The 21,352-nt window shown below is 37.9% G+C and overlaps 1 protein-coding gene across 30 annotated transcripts in view; it reads left to right on the top strand.

Moving 5' to 3' along the window:
- The window catches only part of mical3a (microtubule associated monooxygenase, calponin and LIM domain containing 3a), a 100,067-nt gene that overhangs the window by 24,957 nt on the left and 53,758 nt on the right, over positions 1-21,352 (top strand). For 27 of the 30 annotated variants that reach the window (XM_073853717.1, XM_073853736.1, XM_073853730.1 and 24 more), the window contains exons 2-18: positions 6,136-6,513; positions 6,607-6,814; positions 6,934-7,050; positions 7,197-7,298; positions 9,636-9,795; positions 9,876-9,972; positions 11,694-11,951; positions 12,459-12,578; positions 14,291-14,413; positions 14,584-14,677; positions 14,777-14,803; positions 15,998-16,145; positions 18,054-18,250; positions 18,387-18,505; positions 19,479-19,544; positions 19,638-19,817; positions 21,182-21,283. In XM_073853717.1, the coding sequence (XP_073709818.1) occupies positions 6,238-6,513; positions 6,607-6,814; positions 6,934-7,050; positions 7,197-7,298; positions 9,636-9,795; positions 9,876-9,972; positions 11,694-11,951; positions 12,459-12,578; positions 14,291-14,413; positions 14,584-14,677; positions 14,777-14,803; positions 15,998-16,145; positions 18,054-18,250; positions 18,387-18,505; positions 19,479-19,544; positions 19,638-19,817; positions 21,182-21,283 (2,394 nt within the window). In that variant the 5' untranslated portion in view covers positions 6,136-6,237. The remainder of the gene's footprint in view (positions 1-6,135; positions 6,514-6,606; positions 6,815-6,933; positions 7,051-7,196; positions 7,299-9,635; positions 9,796-9,875; positions 9,973-11,693; positions 11,952-12,458; positions 12,579-14,290; positions 14,414-14,583; positions 14,678-14,776; positions 14,804-15,997; positions 16,146-18,053; positions 18,251-18,386; positions 18,506-19,478; positions 19,545-19,637; positions 19,818-21,181; positions 21,284-21,352) is intronic. The other 3 variants (XM_073853729.1, XM_073853747.1, XM_073853721.1) reach the window with 2 other exon arrangements.

Genomic DNA, 21,352 nt, shown 5'->3' with positions numbered 1-21,352 from the left:
GATCAAAACGAGAATTGGGATAGCCCTTACTCTCACGTGAATGTGCAAAACTAAGGGGTAGGGGTAAGGGGAAGGACAGAGAAATGGGATTGGCCCTATATCTGCTCTTGACTGAAGAACTGTTGTACTTTATACGAATGCATGTATATTTAATTCATACAGTAAAGATTGTGAAGTGTTTTATTTTTATTATACACTTTTTTAAAGGTCTATTAAATTGCTCTTTGTAGAAGGAAAATTTGTTCTGCTAATTTATTTGATTCTCTATAAAAACAATAATATAGGCTACCTAGTTACTGCAATTAATATAACAAAGGCAAAATTTGTGCTATTACTTTATCTAGGAAAAAATGTTAACAGTTACAGTCATCATAAAGCTTGCATATCAGCTTGAAGAATCAGTATCGGGTATTGGTAGCGGCCGATCATGACAACAAAAAATTGGTACTTTGTATCAGCTGCAAAAATCCTGATCGGAGCATCCCTATTGGTATTAATGTTTCTTAAAAACAAGATTTTTCCCTTAAATTTCTATGCTATGGTATTTGTTTTACTGATTTCTTTAAATTAGGGATGCTCCAATTGATCCCCCTATGATGCTTGCTATGCTTCTCATTGAATTACGGTAAAATGCAGCTACATCCAAAAGCCAGAGGGCGCTCTCGTGCAGAAACTCAATATGCGCTGCAGACGAAGAACCATACACAAGCATCTATGACACGCAGCTCCAGGAAATGGTTTAAGGATATATTTATATTGCTGTTCTTCATACCTTTTCAGGTATGATATGATAATAAAGAATACCGTATTTTCCGGACTATAAGTCACATTTTTTCATAGTTTGGTGGGTCCTGGAACTTCTAGTCAGGTGTGACTTGTATGTCAAAGTTATGAACTGCATCTACAGCCGCGAGAGTCTGCTCTATGCTGCTCCTGTATTTATGTAATTCAATGGATTCAGTGATGTGAAATGACTTCGGGACCTTTTTGAACTTGATTTGGCTTGTCGTGTTAATTTAACCTATTCAGCCTCCCAGGTATGTTTGATATGCTATTGTGTTGGGTGAATAAATCGTAATGTTACGTTAACATGTACGGACACCTATTCAACCTGCTGTTCTGTTTGCCATTGTTTAGTTGAATAACTTGCCTTTCCAGATTAAATGTCTGTTCTTTGGCATGGATTTTGTCAAATACTTTTCTAAATATTTACTTATAAACGCGACGTATAGTCCAGTGTGACTTCAAAAAGCATTTTTGACTGATGCGAATTATACTCTGGAGCGACTTATAGTACGGAAAATACGGTTTCTATAATTATTATATTTGACGAGTGTTGCTTTTTCAAATAACAACTCAAACTAATAGTGATTTCAGATCTGATCAAAAGCTGTAGTACATGAAATAACTGTGAATTATATCGGCTGTGCGATTCAGAATAGTTATCGGCCACATATTATTAGTGTAGATTGGCATTTATCTGAGCACCCCTTCTTTAAATTGTGCCTTTGCCATTTAAATAATAAATGGTAGGGATGAACGATATATCGGCCGACATATCGTTATCGGCCGATAACTGCTTATTTTTAATATTATCGGTTATCGGTCTGATAGCAAAATTAGGCGGATAAATAAAAGCCGATAAATTATGGATTATTTTGGTTTGTTGAACCACTTCACTTGCTCATTGCTGGCCATGTGGAGTTTTGATTGGTGCTTTCTGTGACATAGCACGAAGATGACACATGTTGCGGGCTTAAGAAGAGTATGCTAGTCTAGCGCAAAGACAAGATGTCCGTGGTCTGGGAGTTTTTCATTGTGAAATTAATATGAATATTTATCGGCATATATAAATATTCATATTTAATATTCATATTTATATATTGGGGGTTATCGGCCCCCAAATATAAAGAGTTATCGGTATCGGCCAAAATTTCCATATCGGTGCATCCCTAATAAATGCCGTGATGATTTACAGGTCCATGATGGGGAAAAGTGCTTTACAAAACACTCTTTCAATGTTTTATTTTTTTGTTTAATATAATCGAGTGATTATGGACAATTTTTTTGGTTCTGCTTTTTCACCCACTGTCGTTGCTCCATAAAGCAATAAGCGTGTTGTCTTTGGTTGTTTACCTCTCTCTCGACTAACTTGTGAATGACGTGCTTATGTTTGGGAAGAGTAAAGCGCTGGCATATGTGGCTTAATCAACCAGATGTATTTACACAGTTTCATCTGTTTCAGGTAGAAACAAATGTTTACTCAGACACTGGCTCTTTAAGTCATTGAAGCTTTAGTATCATTCGAGTGATTGATAAAGAAAACAAGTAACCAGACCCATCTGCCTTTGTTAGTGCCTTCAAACGCCTCTTTAGTATGCAAAGCTGAAGTGATACTCTGATGTTACGTGTTTGCATGACACCGCAAACCTCTGAAAAATAAAATATTTATTTGTTTAATACAAGTAAATGATGTCATGTTTCAGGACCAGGGCAGCAAGATATCATTTATCGCAACAATATAATAAATGTGCATACCGCAATATGCACGTTGCAGCGATTTGCAAATAACTAAATTATTTTAATATGATTTTAAAGTTGTCAAGAAGGACTGCTGAGACGGAGAGAGTGATGATTTCTTTTGCCATTAAAAAATTATGAAACCGTAACATGTATTTTGGTTACATAAGTTTCAGATCTGAAATATATTTTTTATTATAATATAAATTAATTTACAAACTTTATTGTAAGTATTGTTGTATTGCATATGGTGTATATGGCCTTATTTAGCAAGTTATCGCACATTTTCCTTCAATATCATGCAGGCCTAATCGGGACCAAGGTTTTATTGGATAGCTGTGGTTTGAACCAGCTGCTGAAGCAGCATTTTTGTGCTGTCAGGTCGGGAGTGTGTTTTCACTGAACACAAGAGCTGGAACCGAGTGTGAGAGCCAATCACACTAACCCTTCACCTACCTTTCCTTTCAGTCTTTTTGTGAGGTGGAGATTTCCTCCATTTGACCACACCTTATGAACATGTTTGAAAGTTGGTTTAAAAGGGAGTTTGTGTGCGTGTGTGTGTGTACACGTACATGTTTTTGGCTCTTACAAACTGTTAATTTGTGATATTCTAGTTGGTCTATTTCAGTTGCTGACAGATAGATGCGTGGTGAATCGGGGTGAGACCATTTTCATTCGCCCCAATGGAAAGAGTCGAAAGAATGTGTTTCTTTTGATGGCCTTGCCCTTGTGATTTGTAAAATAAACTTTGTTTGCTCAGTGATCTTTTCTTTCAATATCTTAATACTGGAGGAGTTGTGTATTTGGATTCTTTGCTTATAAGCATTTCCAATATTTTATCACTTTGGGAAAATAAATGAAAGCTGGTCTGGGTCAGTAGTATGAACATTCAGTAATGTGTTGGTAAAAAATGACAAATTCTGACATATTTGAGACACTTTCTAACTAAATTAGGCTATTTGAAAAAAAATATATTTTTCTGTGTACGTTCTGTGACATTTTGCAGCTGTTTCAGGTGGTTTCTAAAATCTTGTTCCCTGTAGTTTTATATTATGTTTTGGTTGTGATTGATTGGGGCAGTGTGACATTTTTAGCTTTCACTGTGATCGACAAATGATTTGGTGCTCAAAACTTGCTAGATTGCACCTTGTATAGGCATACTGTTAAAAGTTTCTTTTTGTTAATTGTTTAGCATCTCTGCCATAGGAATGCATAGAGTCCCAGTATATTTGAGCATTTCCTGTTTGGGTTTCTGTGTGATTATTAGACTTCCTCGTCTTCAGATAAGAGATGGGTATGAAGCATTTTCTGCTCTTACTTATGCCAAATCCTACTGAGCTGGGCTTCCAGATCCTGTAGATTAAAGGAACAGTATGTAAGAAATTTATATCAATTAATCATAAAATGTCCCTGATATGTCACTAGACATAATAATAATTAAAAAATAATTTTCATTTCAAATACTTATATCACTGACAACAGTGGTTTGGCCAGGATATTGTCATTTAAAAAGTGGAGTTGCAGCCCTCAACTGATGTTTATGTTGTCATTTTTTGTATTGGCCACCAGTTGTGTTATTGCAGTACCAGTTTTAGCCACTAGTTTTGTTATTGCAATACCAGTTTTGGCCACAATCCTACATACTGTTCCTTTAAGTGAAGTTGCACAGATTAGAGGGTTGTAGAATGCTGTCCTTTATTTTTTGCAGCTAGCTCTGTTATGGAAAAGGTGTTGATTAAAATCTAGAAGTTTTGTGTAAATTGGACATAGTAGTTTTTAAGCTTTACTTGCGCATTAGGGTGGTCCTTATTTTTCAACTTTTAAAAGTTCATACTCTCACCCCACCATTATGTTTAAATAAATAAATAAAAAATGGCAAAGAATTTTCAATATTAATTAATATTTAGAGGTTGCTCAAGACCTTTTGAAGTTTAACACATGTGCGTATTATGTGATACTTTGTGCTAGCATGTATAATTGTTTAATAATATACTTATGGCAGCAATGGACTTATTTGATCATGCTCCATGCAGTTAAAAAACTCCTGTTTTAGTTGTGATATGTCTTTTAAAGCAAGAACGCTTCAATGTGAATGAAGCACAATAGGCAATATACACTGAGACAATGGCTGAAGCAACACGAAACAAGTCCACTATATGGTTACTCGGATCAGGAGAGACTGAAATAACTGGAACAAAGTTACCCTCCAAGAAGCAAGTTTTATGTGTGTGGTGCGTTTTTAAATGGTAAAGTTTTTTTTTGCAAAAATATGTGATTTCTGTAATATTCAAAGGCTTTGAACAACCTCTAGATATTGTAGGGGAATTTAAAAATTTTGCACAGTGTTTTTTTTATTGATATCCTAACACATTTAGGGGGTGAGAGTTGAACATTGGAAAAAATTACCCATTATAAGGACCACTCTTATGCATCTTATCTTTAGTCGTTGTCATAAGCTGGCACAAGGAGTAATACATTTTATTGGTTGCTTGGTAACTATTTTTGTGGGTTTTGGTGTTCTGCTGAGAACCCGAACCCGGAGTGGATTCACTGGCGCTTATTATGAAATAACAGAAATAACTTGTTAATTTGTTATGAGTGGATTAGTTTACATGTTGCATGTAGAAAAATCTGTTACGGCTGTTTTATTTCAAGGTATTGGTATATAGGTAGGGATTAGGGCTGGGCGATTCGTCCCCATAAAAAAATCTTAGATTTTTTTATAAAAAACTTGATTTACGATTCGAATCGATTTTTTTCCCCCTGCCCCCATTTAAAACAAAATAATTGTAAACTGTATATATTTTTTAAATACATATTTATTATATTTAATTAAAATGCATCAACAAAAAATTGGGAAGGAAGATTTGGAGGATGCAAAATGTATACTGCGTTATACTGCAGAGGGGGAGAAAAAATCTAAAAAAATCGATTTTTTTGAAAATATGAATCGATTTGACCTACCAACTCGATTTTAAAATCAAATCGATTTTTTTCCCAGCCCTAGTAGGGATATGATTCATTATTTTGATAATTATTTTTAAAAATTGCCTTCACGCAGTTAATTAATAAACAATCGGGATCAGCCTTTCTCACGCCATTGACGATATGCAGATGGTTTCAAATTCATAAAAAATCGGCCGATAAATCGGTGCATCACTAATATATACTGTTCTGCTTCCCAGCCTTGCTAAATGTAAATGCAGATATTAAACACCAGATATGTTCTGATTGGTTGCATTGTGTTGTGCAGTATTTTTAGCTTGGAGTATGGACAGTCAAATTGCAGTTTAAACTTGTGCCTGGTTGGAATAGTATTGTACAAGATTGATGTAAAATTGCAGCTTGCTTCATGCTCTACCGAGAGGATATTTACAAATTATTATCACAGACACAACTCAGACTGCTATTATGTCTGTTGTTTTTATTTTAAATTAAAGTGAGATTGGTTCTTTATTCTCGTAGTTCCTTGTTTGAGGTGTTGTACTGGAAGCTGTCTTACTCTTCTTTGTGTCTTTGTGAAATTTAAGAAGATTGTTTCCTGCCATGGTAAGATGAAAAAATGTATAAACTGACAAAACAGTGTTATTTCTAATCCCTTCTCTCATCACTTAGGGTGAAAATGACCTACGCCGGAAGCTGAACCTTAAACGCACAGACTCCGAGTGAGTTGAACAGGGGCTGTCCCATAATCCCGACTGGTCGGGTTAAGGGATCATGGGAGATGGAGGCGTCAATGCGGTGGGAGACAGGGTAAATCAGTCCCATGTGTTGTTTGACCGCTTCGTCCAGGCCACCACCTGCAAAGGCACTCTCAAGGCTTTTCAAGAGCTTTGTGACTTCCTGGAACTCAAGCCCAATGAATACCGTGTGTTCTACCACAAACTCAAGTCCAAGCTCAACTACTGGAAAGCCAAAGCTCTCTGGGCCAAGTTAGACAAACGCGCCAGCCACAAAGAATACAAAAAAGGACGGACCTGTGCAAATGCTAAGGTATTAAAATTACAGTAGGGCAAAAGAGTATTTTGTTTTCCACAATGGTCTACTGACTGGTTTGTCATTTTCTTTGTGAATTGTGTTTCTCAGTGTCTAATCATTGGAGCTGGACCATGTGGTTTGCGTACAGCCATAGAGCTGGCATTCTTGGGAGCCAAAGTGGTTTTGCTGGAGAAGAGGGATGCTTTCTCTCGGAACAATGTGCTCCATCTGTGGCCTTTTACTATTCAGGATCTGAGAGGTCTTGGAGCCAAGAAGTTTTATGGCAAGTTTTGCGCTGGAGCCATCGACCATATCAGTAAGTATTTTTTTTAGCTATTTTTAGCTACTTGACAAATAGACCATGCACCTGAATGATGTTAACACTAGGTATCGAGGCTTAGCTGTGTTTTTTGTTTTGGGAATCTCTTGCTGCAGGTATTCGACAATTGCAGCTGATGCTCTTGAAGGTAGCTCTTCTCCTCGGCATTGAGATTCATGTCAATGTGGAATTCAAAGGCCTCGTTGAACCACCAGAAGACCAAGAGAATGAGCGTAAGATTACTTTTCCTTCTACTGGAGATCAGATGTTCCATAATTTTGTTTTCACTCCACACAAATTTGGTTGGTGAAAAGTGTGTTGGCATGTACCGTGTCTGGAGGTGAAAGGAGTCTTTTGAACATGCTGTTGGATTTTCCAGGAATAGGGTGGAGAGCTGAAGTCCACCCCAGAACACATCCAGTCCACGAGCTGGAGTTTGATGTCATCATTGGGGCTGATGGGAGGAGAAACACACTGTCAGGTAGGAATAAAGCAATTCATATAATTGCAAACATCCTTTTTGGGGTTATGTTTGACAGATGGAAAAAATATGGATGTGCTTACAGTTTCTGCACATAATTATTGCTGCACCTTTTTTGTCGACATGAATGGTACTTCAAATCATGTGGGTGGTTGTTTTATTCACTAATAATTCCCTAATGGGCAATTAAAAATTGGTTAAGACAGTGGTTCTCAAACTTTTCTCTACACACCCTTTGTGTAGGGCAGTGGTTCTCTAACTTTTTCGGCATGCGACCCCCTTTTGTATGGTGCATCCCTTAATGCCCCCCAAAAAATAAGGGCATAAAACATTACATTGGCTTTATTACATAGAATTAATGATAAATGAATGTGTTTTATAAAATGTGTTTAAACTGGGGCCCCTTAACACTCTCTCAGGGCCTCCCAGCCCCCAGTTTGAGAACCACTGGTGTAGGGTGCATCCTTCCGCACCCCCCCGAAAGAAAATTCATGACAAAAAAATCATGAATTTGAATAAATCAAAACATGCTAATACAATGTAGTCATGTTAGTTAGTTAGTTAGTTAGTTAGTTAGTTAGTTAGTAGCCTTATTTTTTAGGTTTAATTAGACAGAATTAATGATAAATTAATGTATTTAAAAACATTTCATAACTGGGACCCCCTGGCACCATCTCACACCCTATAGTTAGAGTACCCCTGTGTTAAGATGATCTTGTAAACTTGGTTTGGATTATGCAGGAAATCATAAAGACTTGAGGGTTGCCTCTTTACTTGAGCCAGTAACCACTAGCAAGACTGTAGCGAGTCAGCGACCATGTATACTCTACTAACAAGGGGTGTGAAGAGACACCTAATCCACAAGAACGAGACGAGATTTTTACATTTTTAAGATATCGTCAATGAGACAATAAATTAATGGGAAACTGAAATCACATTATTTTGAGATGTTTTAACTAATCTAGGACTGTCCCTAATAATTATTTTGCTAATTGATAATAAAGTAATTTGATATTTTTTGATAATAAAAATAGACCCAAGCGAGCACTAACCTTTAAAATTACATAATGATGCAATTATAATTGGTTCAAATAAAGTATCAAAACAAGTAAACATATTACAGTAATATGTAGCCTTTGCAATAAAAACCTGTATTATAACAAATGCCTGCAAGGGGTGCTAACGGACCCGCTTCTGTTACTTTCACCTTAGATGCTTACTTTTAGCCAAACATCATTTAAAGGACAAGTTCGGTATTTTACACTTAAAGCCCTGTTTTCAGATTGTTTATGATAAAATAGAACGGTTTTGACTGAAATTTCGACATATGTGGCTGCCCCAAGAATTTTCGGGTGTTTGTGTTTCACCTCCCACCTTTACAATGGGTTTAATGGTGCACTGGAACAATCCTTTCTAAAATGCATTAAACTTTCGTTTACAAAGACGTGACACTCACCGAGTGGTCAGGGTTGTTCACTGGTATGCTCACACAAAAATCGCTGCAAATTACGCATTCCAACAGGTTTTATCGTAGTTTTTGCCAACTCCATTGACTTGTATTACATGTGCTTTGAGTAGGGCCCTATAATTTCCGCGATCACGGAATCGCGGAATTGGCTAATTAACACGGAATCTAGTATTAACGTGGAATTTTACATATTTTGAATAAAATTATGTTTTTGTGTGGGAGAAGAACGTATGTCTGGGGGAAATGCAGACCGGGGGAAGTAAATCTGGGCGACACGCCCCCTCGCGTTGTTTCAGACCCCCTCCAAAACACTGAAACCATGGAGAAGCGGCTCTCCGCGACTCTGCTTTCGTCAGCGAAAAAATAAAGAAATTCGACGCTAAGCGCTTAGTTCCGAGCAGGTCTCACATGACTTTTATGTGACCGGAGAACTGTTATTTTGGAAGTTTTGGAGCATACCAGTGAACAACCTTGACCACTCGGTGAGTTTCACGTCTTTGTAAACGAAGGTTTAATGCATTTTAGGAAGGATTGTTCCAGTGCACCTATACAGCCATTGTAGAGGTGGGAGGTGAAACAACAAATACCCGAAAATTCTCGGGGCAGCGCATACGTCGAAATGTCAGTCAAAACCGTTCTATTTCATCATAAACAATCTGAAAACAGGGCTTTAAGTGTAAAATACTGAACTTGTCCTTTAATATTGTAAAGCATTACTTTTAAAAGTAACTTTCTCCAACACTGTTTCTAACCATATACATTTTCTGGGAAACTGCAAAATTCTACCGTAGTTCTCGCCATCGTCTGTAATCTGACAGACGTTTTGTTGTTATACATAATTTTTGTGAATATTGTTGCATTCTCTCCAGGGTTCAAAAGAAAGGAGTTCAGGGGAAAATTGGCTATCGCTATCACAGCAAACTTCATTAACCGCAACACGACTGCAGAAGCAAAGGTGGAAGAGATCAGTGGAGTCGCCTTCATTTTCAATCAGAAGTTCTTTCAGGATCTTAGAGAAGCCACAGGGATGATCTTTGCTTTATTGCATGTGTTTTAATGCATTTTGTGGAAATGTCTAATTTGTTCTCTTGATGTCATTTTATAGGGATCGACCTGGAAAACATTGTGTACTATAAGGATGACACGCACTACTTTGTCATGACTGCCAAAAAACAGAGTCTGCTGGAGAAGGGTGTCATTCTTCATGTGAGTGACCAAAGTGTGGAGGACCGTCTCTTCTCTCAGTCTGTCTATCCATCTATTCATTTATGTGGTTTGTTCAAACATTTGTTCAAATGTGCTCATCCATTTAATAAATATATCCAAACACTCTTATAAGTTTCTATTTAAAAGACATTTGAACCTGGAAACTGAACAGTCTGTTCCTATTTATTTATAATGAGCTTCTCAGCTCAGTTTTCAGTCTTGCCAAGTTTGTTAAGCCAGTAATGGGTAACCTCACTCTCAGCTCTTTCTCTTTCTTCCACACCTGAATTTACATCAGTTGCACGGTAATGGACACCAATAATGGTTGCAAAAGAGTCATGCTTACCTTGCAGTTTTTACAGGGGGCATAATTTAAAGCATCCCAATAGACGAACACTTCTGACAAATGCTTTTATGCCTGGCCTGTAATGGTGCTTAGAAAAAAGCCATCAACTCTGAGTGGCCTCTTCTGTTTTAAAGAGCTTGACTGCTAGCAGAAACAAACACGGTTTCGTTGCAGCAGCATCAGTTGGAAATATTCATCTCAAATATCCCATTATCATACCACTTCCGCTCACAACTGCTTTCCAACATAGACATCTTGGATTATAGTGTATAAAGCATCAACATCGCTATTAAAAGACACACAAGTACAATCTGTCCAGTGCTTTTAATGGCTATTTGCAATTTGTTTTAAGAGAAGGACATATTTAAATAATATGAAAATCCAATTTGACATTCTGTGCCTTTTAGTTTATTGGCCTGGTTTCACAGACAAGGCTTAGCTAAAGCCAGGACTAGGTCTTAGTTAAATTAAGATCTTTAAGCATCTGTTATAGTGCTGTCACGATTATGAAATTTGGCTTGCGGATTGTGATGATTATGACGATTAATTGTCTGTTTTATTGCTTTAACATTTACTTCTCATATTTTTTTTTGTTCATGAAGTAATTTTCACACATGATCCTACTAAGGTCATATTGGTACTGGACCACATGTCTGTACTGGCTGCAAAAAAAAAAAAATTCCTTACAGATTCTTAAGTATAGCATCTTTCACTTCCCTAAATTTGGAATTGCTGTTTTGGAAATGTATGTTTTACCTGGCAGTTCATCAAAGTTTTGCAGCATTTCTTCAAATGTTTTTTTTCGCTGTATTGAATGGCTATGGCTTTACAGTGTTGTTTATACAAGCGCTGCAGCTCCCCCTTGTGTTTTTAAAGCGATGTGCAATCATTGCGGTGATCTGAAATCATCACGATGAGGTCAAACAATCGCGATGAGACTGTATTTAAACATTGTGACAGCCCTAATCTGTTATATTCATGCCTTAGAAAAAGATGTTACTGGTGTGTGCATTTTAAAACCCTACTGCCCCAGAAGCATGCACTCACACTGTACATTATCGATCTGAGCCTAAGCACACTTTCGTCATTAGGATGCGATTGCTTTGAAGAAAACAGGAAGTAAAGCACTCTCTAACACTCAAGCCAATCGTAATGTTAACAATTGGCAATTAACCAAACTGCGCCCGGGCACGGTGCAGTGAAACCACACTAGTCAAGCGAACCAAGCTTTGGGGTTCAAGCGTGCTCGGGCGCGGTTCAGTTGGGATAATGTCTAAGCCTTGTCTGTGAAACGTAGGGATTGTTTAACAAAATGTATGTCTTAAATCTTTTGTTTTTTCACTCAACCTTTCTTAATTGTTTTTCTCATGTGCAGGACTATGCCGACACGGAAATGTTGCTTTCCAGGGCGAATGTTGACCAGAAGGCTCTGCTATCCTATGCCAGAGAGGCTGCCGACTTTTCCACCAATCACCAGCTTCCTACTCTAGATTTCGCCATCAACCACTACGGTCAACCCGACGTTGCCATGTTTGACTTCACCTGTATGTACGCCTCTGAAAACGCGGCACTAGTCCGCCAGCGCAACGGCCATAAGTTGCTAGTAGCCCTTGTGGGGGACAGTCTTCTAGAGGTAAGTAAAGAAGTGATCTAAATTTTTTGTGATTTATTATTATATGCTGTGATAGAAGTATATTTCTATAATGTAGAAAAAACTTTGAAATTTTGAAATGGTGTTTTCTTACATAAATTTGAAACCACCAATATAACATAAGTGGCATTGCTCAAAACCGTAATTTCTCTTGACTAATATAACGAAAATGAATTTTACAGCTTGTAATACCACAGGGCTGTTGAATGCTTTATTTTGATTGGCTGAGAAATGTTCCATGGGTGTTGATTATTTTTCTGTAAACTGCACACCTAACTTGTCAAATGTTTTAAAAATAGACACCTGAGCAATGTTTTTGGTAAAAGTGGTATAGGCGAAATAATTGACTCCGGTCCTTTTGAATTATTTAAAAATAATGCAATATTTTCTTATAATTCAACGTTAACCCGTCGTCAATATTTCCTTACTTAATATTAAAAAGCAAGTAAAACAAGCAATAAGAATTAAGATTTTTGTTTTGCTGTATAGCCTTTTTGGCCAATGGGCACTGGAATAGCAAGAGGTTTCTTGGCAGCCATGGATTCAGCATGGATGGTGAGGAGTTGGACTCAGGGAAACTCTCCTTTAGAGGTGTTGGCTGAACGGGAAGACTGATTCTGTGACTGAAAATGAATAACTAACAGCATACTGAGCCGTATATAGTCTGTACTTTATTTATAGTTGGGATGCACCGAAAGGAAAATTCTTGGCCGCAGCCAAATAAAATAAAAATTTTCCTAATTATTTTGCCAATTTTCTCACCATTGCACAAGTTACAATTTCCTAATGTCCTTTTATTATATTTATTTCACATTATTTAATAATGAATTTTTGTAACATTCCACCAGTCATTATATGACTTTTCTCGCACCTGGTCACTTCTCTAATCAGATGGATATCTGACTCGTTAAAACTGTTCCATTTACATTCAACCACATAAATGAGTCTTGGCTAAACGGATATTAATCCGACCTTCTATTCCCATGCAAAATGAAAGAATAACCTATTCATTACTCTGCCTTAAAGGGACACTCCCCTTTTTTTGAAAATATGCTCATTTTTCCCCTAGAGTTAAACATTTGATTTTTACCGTTTTGGAATCCATTCAGCCAATCTCCGTGTCTGGCCTAGCATAGCTTAGCATAATCCATTAAATCTGATTAGACCATTAGCATGGCACTAAAAATAACCAAAGAGTTTTGATAGTTTTTCTATTTAAAACTTGACTCTTCTGTTACATCGTGTACTAAGACCGACGGAAAATTAAAAGTTGTGATTTTCTAGGCAGATATGGCTAGGAACTATACTCTCATTCTGGCACAGTAATCAAGGACTTTGCTGCCATACTATGACTGCAGCAGGCGTAGTGATATTACGCAGTGCCTGAAAATAGTCCCCTTGGTTACTTTCAATAGCAGGGGACTATTTTCGGGCACTGCTTAATATCATTTGGATATTTTTGAGCGCGATGCTAATGGTCTAATTCAATGGATTATGCTAAGCTATTTTAAATTGGTACTGCCAGACCCGGAAATCGGCTGAATGGAATACAAAACGGTAAAATCAAATGTTTAACTCTAGGGGAGGAAAATATGTACTTCGCTCTAGACATGCAGAAAAAGCAAGCATTTGACGCGCGTCAGAGGCATAATCAACTTCTTGTGGGAGGGGCAAGTGCTATGCGGTTGTCTGTTTGCAAGATGACTGATGTTGATTGTGCATTTATTGAGAAAGTTACCGGTTTGTATATGGTAACCTTACTATAAGGGGGAAATAAACGGCGCGGGTCGATAAATGTCACGTGACTCAAAAGTGAAATGTGTATTACAACTTACCAGGTTGCCCGATGTCCTTACTGAAACTCTTCCAAGCGAGATCCTTTTTATTCCTGTCTCTATAGAAATGAGAACTTGTGTCCGGGTAACTGCTTACAGACAATATCAAGCGTTCCTTCAGGTTGAATGAGTGACTCCGGGCGGGGGTGTTGCCACAGCAGCAAGCAGGCTCCTGATTGGTTAACGCGGCGCGAAATTCTGCCAAAGTTCAAATTTTTCAACTCTGGCGTCAGCCGCAATTTCACGTCAAATGCAAAAACGCACCATTCGCGCGTACCGTGCCAGGCGCTCAATTTGTGACATTCGCGCAAACCAGACGAGCGAATGAGGCGGAATTGCGTCTTCTGCGCCACGCCAAACGCCTCATTCGTGCTGCGAGACCTTCAGACGGGCGTCAACGCGTCTTCATATTGACTTAACATTGAAATCACGCCTCTGCTGCGGCTGGTGTAAAAGCAGCATAACACCCTTTTGTGTTTCAGGGAAAGTATCTATCGACTGCTGCCTCAAACGACACCAGAGAATGTGAGTAAGAACTTCAGCCAGTACAGCGTTGATCCTACTACACGGTACCCAAACATCAATCTTCACCAAGTTAGACCCGCCCAGGTTAGTTCATGTAAAGCATTATATATTTGCAGGTCCTTTAAACCTTACGATTGGTTAATATTTTATGAAAGACTGATAAAAGTAATATTTGCTATCCCTGTTGATTGACACAATTGTTGTCTCCCTCATATATTTTAATAAAAAATTATACTTTTATTATTTGTTGACAGGTACGGCATCTGTTAGACACTGGAGAGACCAGGGATCTGCGTGTTGATATGGAGAATGCCATCAATTCCTCGGCTCCTAAGCTCACAAGAAATGGTGAGTGGCCATTGAGGAGCAACTGTGGATACAGTTATAAATTATAAGTGGGATGGCCTTAACTTAAATGTTTATAACTTGATTATATTTTCACCCTAGAACAACTTCTTGAAGTGCAATTGCAAGGTAACAGTGGATGATTCAAAACTGAATGCATGATGCCGTGTTTTTAAAACTTTGCTCTGCGATGTTTTCTATGAAAGAACAACTGACTCAGGGCTGCACGATTATGAACCTTTAAAGGTTGATTTCTCTTTTATTAACTATTATTATTATCATTTATTTTTTTACATTAAAATACCTGTTTTGTGTGGAGCTTTTGCATTTTAACCAGAAGTAGAAAGCTTTAGGCATCAGACCCCAAGTGGAAGAAAATGCAATAATTTTTTATTTCATTTTATTATTATTTCTTTAATAGTTGCTCATAGCTGCCACAATCATTATCTCGATTATTTATTATTTATACCACGGGTCTGTTAAATGCTGTATTGTGATTGGCTGAGAAATGTTCCGTGGGTATGCCTTAATTTCTGATAACCGCGCATCTAACTTGTCAAATGACTTAAAAATGGGCACCAGAGCAATGTTTGTGGTAACCGTGGTATAAGAGGAATAATTGACTCCAGTCCTTTGAATTATTTGAAAATAATGCACACCCACGGTGTAACGGCATTGCACCTTGGGTGTGCGTTATTTTCTTATAATTCAATGGCCCGTCGTCAATTATTCCTTACTTATACCACAGTTCTGTTGAATGCTGTATTCTGATTGGCTGAGAAATGTCTTCCATGGGTGTTGGTTATTTTTCAATAACCGCACACCTAACCTTTAAAAAGTCTTAAAAATAGGCACCAGAGTCATATTTTTAGTAACCGTGGTATAATTGACTCCGGTCCTTTGAATTATTTGAAAATTATGCACAACCGTGGCATAACCACTTTGGGTGTGCATTATTTTCTTATAATTCAACAGCCAGTCGTCAACTATTCCTTACATAATATATAATTGTGCAGCCCTACTCTATATAAACTGGAATGGTGTCTTTCAAAGCATTACGATTAAAGCACCTGATGCACTACCCTTGTTAGTGTACACTAACAGATATTTGTAGAAAACAAAAGGTATTAACTATGTCCAGCGCTTTTTATGTCTTGTCCTTACTGACCTCTCGAAAGAGAATGAAATGCACCCTGAATGTTTTCAGACCCCGATCTGATCATGTGACTAACTCATCCGAGCACCGTTTGGATGCCGGAGCGCTCCTTTACCGAAAACTCTCATGTTTTTAGGCTTGACTTTTATGTACTTTCTTTTTCACAGAATCCATCGCGCGCTCCAGTAAACTACTGAACTGGTGTCAGAGACAAACGGAGGGCTACCGCGGTGTCGGGGTGTCTGACCTTACCACGTCTTGGAAGAGTGGCTTGGCCCTGTGTGCACTCATCCACCGATACAGACCAGACCTCATGTAAGAGCAATATGCCACATGCTGGTTCGAACAAAAACCCTGTGTTATTATATTCTATATTTAGAAATACAGGAATGGAGGACAAACAGAGCTTCAAAGATCTGCTTCAGGCAAAAATACTTAAGTTTGATAGATTGGAAGTATTACGCCCCCGCAGTGCGAGAAGGCAGCAGACGAAGTCAAAGTCCAAATGAATAATGTTTATATAATATTGAGTATTCGCAGAACAAAATAAGATGGCGTTTGGAGGAATGTGATGATGTTATTTTTCATACACTGACTAGAAATGATACCAAAGCACAATATATGGGTGATTCTCCCGAAATCCAGATTTAGAAGGTGTCTAGCATCAAAATTATTAAAAAGCCCTTGAAGCCTTTTTTGCACATATAAGATTAAAGTCTGAACTTTCTATAACCATTATTTTTAGGGGATTTAAAATATATTTCCTATAGAATTATTTACATTTTTTAAATTATCATTATCAAAAATTATCATTACCGCAACATGCATTTACAAACTCATATTTCGGTAATGAGAACTAAAACGTTGTCTAGGTACTATGACAAACAAAATTTTAACTTTTATCTGTAGACAAAATATGAACTGCTTACCTGGTAGCCATCTTGAGTGTCAGTCAATTATGTTCTTTCCAACAAATTGTTAGTTCCTTAAGGGCTTAAACAATGATTGAAAATCGTTGCGGAGGATGAGAAAATTGGTCTTGGACACATTTATATTCCTTATTGTCTCTACATTTACCAATGATCACCAAATACCACATGTTTCTTTACTGTAAATGTTTATAGTATAACATGCACTGAAGCTTTTTTTTTTTTTTTTTAATTATAAATTTTCCATGTCAAAGAACCCAAATCCTGTCATGGACACGTTGCGGTAATGACAATTTTTTCCTTAAATGTGGAAAAAACAACAAAATTGGTTTGTATGATGTCATTTGAAATCATGTGTAAAATAGTACACAAAGAGATGTTTGTAACTGTATGCTTCTTATTTTGATAGCATTTACTTTTTTCTCAAAATGTTTCATGACACCTCATCAGTCTAATTTCGTGAATATCACCCACGTGTCTTTAAAAAAGTATATACTTAATTCCAAGTTTTCCAAAAGCATATAGCTTTGTGCAAAGTATCAACTAAAATCCAATCTTGCTTGCTTTGGAAAAACAGCATCTTTTTTCACATATGCATATCACAGTAATGTTTATGTAGCTGCTGCCTTTGCGTTTCCTCACCTCATTTACTTTGATAAGCTATTTCCAGCTTTGTTTGTTGTGATATGGTTTTTATTTACATGACCCACTCATCTTTGGACTACAGCACGCTATAATAAAAGTGCAGCTGGTGCGGTCACTCTTTTGCAGAAGGGCAGGATCAGTGCTGTAGATATTCTGATTCGGTCCTGCTCATTGAAAGCACATTAATTTTATTATAACACTCCATTATAGCAGATGCTGAGTGACCTTTTAAAGCCTCTTCTCGAGAGCTCTGTGTTATGGTCAGCTGGGCTTTACTGCATTTGTGTTTGTTAGACAGCATTAGTGCAATTCTCTAAGGACAAGATACTGTAGTGTATGCTGACAATTCCCTCCATCACTGGCTCAATCCGGACCATTATCCGGTTTGATGGTTTGATGTTGATGTACTTAGTACTGTTGTAAACACTGGTGATGCTAATACAGCTGTAAAAACAAATGATACAATGAATGTAGTTCTGCACAGTGCCTTGAAGATTATCTTTTTTTGTATGAATCCACTCATTTATGAGAAACTTGTTTGCGTACTGATGCACATGTGCTCTCTGGGGTATTTATCACAATTGGATATTTGTTTTACTTGGGCATATTTGCTGTATGGTTATGTTTATTATCTGTGTCATTACTATAGTAACTTTGACTCTCTGGACGAGAAGGACGTGGAGAAAAACAACCAGCTGGCTTTTGACGTAGCTGAAAAGGAGTTTGGGATTTCTCCCATCATGACCGGGAAGGAGATGTCAGTTGTGGTGGAGCCCGACAAGCTGTCCATGGTTATGTACCTCAGCCAGTTCTATGAGATGTTCAAGGACACTGTGCCACCTGGTGGTAAGTTGTAGCCATAACATATTACTGCTGAAGAAAATCTAAATATTGATTTATTATTTATTATTAATCTTCCCTAGCAAGTAGATAATAATTCATTTATTGGTTGTTTATCATTCATGTTTTTGTCTTGTAGTAGAAAATCACAACCTAAGCCCTGAGGAGAAGGCTGCGTTGATTGCAAGCACTAAATCACCCATCTCATTCCTCAGTAAACTGGGTCAAAGCATCGCCATCTCGCGCAAACGAAACCCCAAGGTAGTGTGGTCTGTTTGTTAAAGGATTAGTCCATTTCTAAAAAAAAATCCAGACAATCCACCCACCACCATGTCGTCCGGAATGTTGATGTCTTTCTTTGTTCAGTCGAGAAGAAGTTGTTTTTTTTTTGGGAAAACATTTTTTTCATTTTGTTGGACTTTGATGGACCCCAACACTTAACAGTTTTAATGCAGTTCCAAAGGACTCCAAACGATCCCAAACGAGGCACAAGGGCCTTATCTAGCGAAACGATTGTCATTTTGGCAAGAAAAATAAAAATAAAAATGCACTTTAAAACCACAACTTGTTGTCTTCCTCCGGTCCTGTGACACGCCAGCGTGACCTCAGGTAATACGTCAGCACGCCAGGAGGTCACAGATTACGTATTGAAACTATGTTTACAAGTGTGAAGAAAGAGGACCGTTCCGATGTTGTTGTATGTGGAATGATACTAATTCATGTCTTTGTGTCAGTTTATTGTTTTAAATGGTCCGCAAATGTGCATTTCATATATGTAACACGTGACCTTTCGACGTCATTACGCAATTGTGAGGTCGCGCTGGCTCGTCCCACAGCCGGAGGAAGAAGAGAAGTTGTGGTTTAAAAGTGCATATTTTTTATTTTCTTGCCGAAAATGACAATCGTTTCGCTAGATAAGACGCTTATGCCTCGTTTGAGATCGTTTAGAGTCCTTTGAAACTGCAATTTTTAACTGCATTAAAACTGTTAAGTGTTGGGGTCCATTAAAGTCCATTAAAATTAGAAAAATCTTGGATTGTTTTTCTAAAAAAACATACTTTCTTCTTGACTGAACAAAGAAAGACATCAATAGTTTGGATGACATGGTGGTGAGTAAATTATCTGGATTTTTTTAAAGAAAATTGACTAATCCTTTAAAACAAGCCATAATTTCTTTTTAGTACTGCAGAATTATTTGGATCATGTGATGAACGCTCTGCTTTTCCTCACATAGGATAAAAAAGAAAAGGATGTAGATGGAAAAAGACGAAAGACCAGCCAGACAGGACAATCAGAAGATGTAAGCCTGTTTCATAAATGTACACAATAGTAATTTACGTTGACTCTTTTTTTTTTTTTTTAAACACCTTGTTTTTTCTTCTCTGAACGTCAGGAGGAGCTGCATAGAGTTAATCGAGACGACCGACCATCCATAGCAACGGCACTGGCCGAACGTAAAATAGACTGCACGGCAGCAGCGAACAACAACAACAAAGTGAAGTCGATGGCCACGCAGCTGCTAGCAAAGTTTGAGGAGAATGCCCCGGTGCAGTCCACAGGACTCAAGAGACAGGTGAGCTGTTGAAAAATAACCACAAGAATATCTGATATAAGTGCAGACTGGTGCTGCATTGTGTATGTCCACCAGCAGGCCTTATTAATTCTATATAAAACTCAAATTGCAGTGCCGTGGTTGGATAATGCAGCTTAAGGGGCAGTATTATCCCCTTCTGACATTACAAGGGCAGCCACATTTTAATTAGCTATTTTTTCACATGCTTGCAGAGAATGGTTTACCAAAACTAAGTTGCTGGGAAGTGAAAATATACATACATAGATACAGGTCATTGAAAGTGCTTGAATCTATTTTATGCAAGAAGTTTTCTGGAAAAAAATCCATATTATTCCCTGTGTAGTGTAGGATAATATCATAAAAATTGTAGACTTCTTAAGCACACGTGCAAAACTGTTCGCTTTAAATGCTTATATCTTCCGTATGCGAATGTTGATACCAAAATGCTTTTTTGCATAGTTGTGTTTGGCACATGAAAACATCTCTGGTTATGTATGTAACTGTTGTTCCCTGAGAAATGAACGAGACGCTGCGTCTCCCTTGCCATACTTTCTGCGTCCCTGTAACGCCGTCTTTGGCAATATTTCTGATAGCGATGTACTTCCTGGCTCCCGCGTCACCCTGTCTTTGTTGTAAAGCCTCACCATTGGTTGAATTTGATATATAGACATTCAGACGCACTTACCCTTGGAGGCGTCCCTAAAGTTTGACCGCAGTGACGCAGCGCGAGTTCCCTCAAAAGGGAACTGTAACAATGTATCTTTAAAGGTAACACATTGTAACCTTGCTCTCACTTGAAATGTGTCCCCACATTTAGTCCTTGAATTTAAGGGGAATTGGACCCGGAAAGTCCTTGAAAGGTCCTTGAATTTGATGTTAACTAAGGTGTGGGAACCCTGCCTTGTGCTTTGGATCACGGTTGGACTGAAGCTGCAATTTTACACACGCTTGTTTTAATGCAGTCTATAGTGGAGCATTGGTAGATAAACAGTTAATCTTACTTCTCAGGTGTGTTGGCAAATGATTTGTTTTTTGTTCAATGTTTTCTACTGTTTGCATGGAAACTGCTTGCTCAAGATACAATTGCATGACTAGCGGATTTATACTTTATTTTTCTTCTATTCTGTTCACTTCATTTTTTCCTCCTGGTAGTTTTTTTGACAACTTGCTGACTATTGATGATTTTTTTATCTACATCTTATCAAGTTAATTTATCTTTCAGTTTTTGGTGTGCATGCCTCTCTTTATTTCTCATTTCTGTTCTTTTGCATTCTTTTCCCTTTTTTGACGGTGACTCATGTCTTTGGCACTCGTTGGCATTTCACTGGTCACTTCACCTGTCGCATACGTGCCACTGGTCACAGGGGGACTCTATGCCCAATCTGGGGCTGCTGCTGGTCCCCTCTCCAGCCCCACCTTTTCTGAGAGAGCCCACGCGGCTCATGCAGGTCCCTGCATGGAGGAAGGTAAAAAGTGGAGTAAATGTCCATTTTCCCAGATCCCTATTAACTCTGTAAATGCCCACTTACCTCACC

Source organism: Misgurnus anguillicaudatus, chromosome 15, assembly GCF_027580225.2.
Source record: "Misgurnus anguillicaudatus chromosome 15, ASM2758022v2, whole genome shotgun sequence".
Taxonomy (NCBI): domain Eukaryota; kingdom Metazoa; phylum Chordata; class Actinopteri; order Cypriniformes; family Cobitidae; genus Misgurnus; species Misgurnus anguillicaudatus.
The sequence above is the reverse complement of the archived record's forward strand: the minus strand, read 5'-3'. Positions and strand labels throughout refer to the sequence as shown.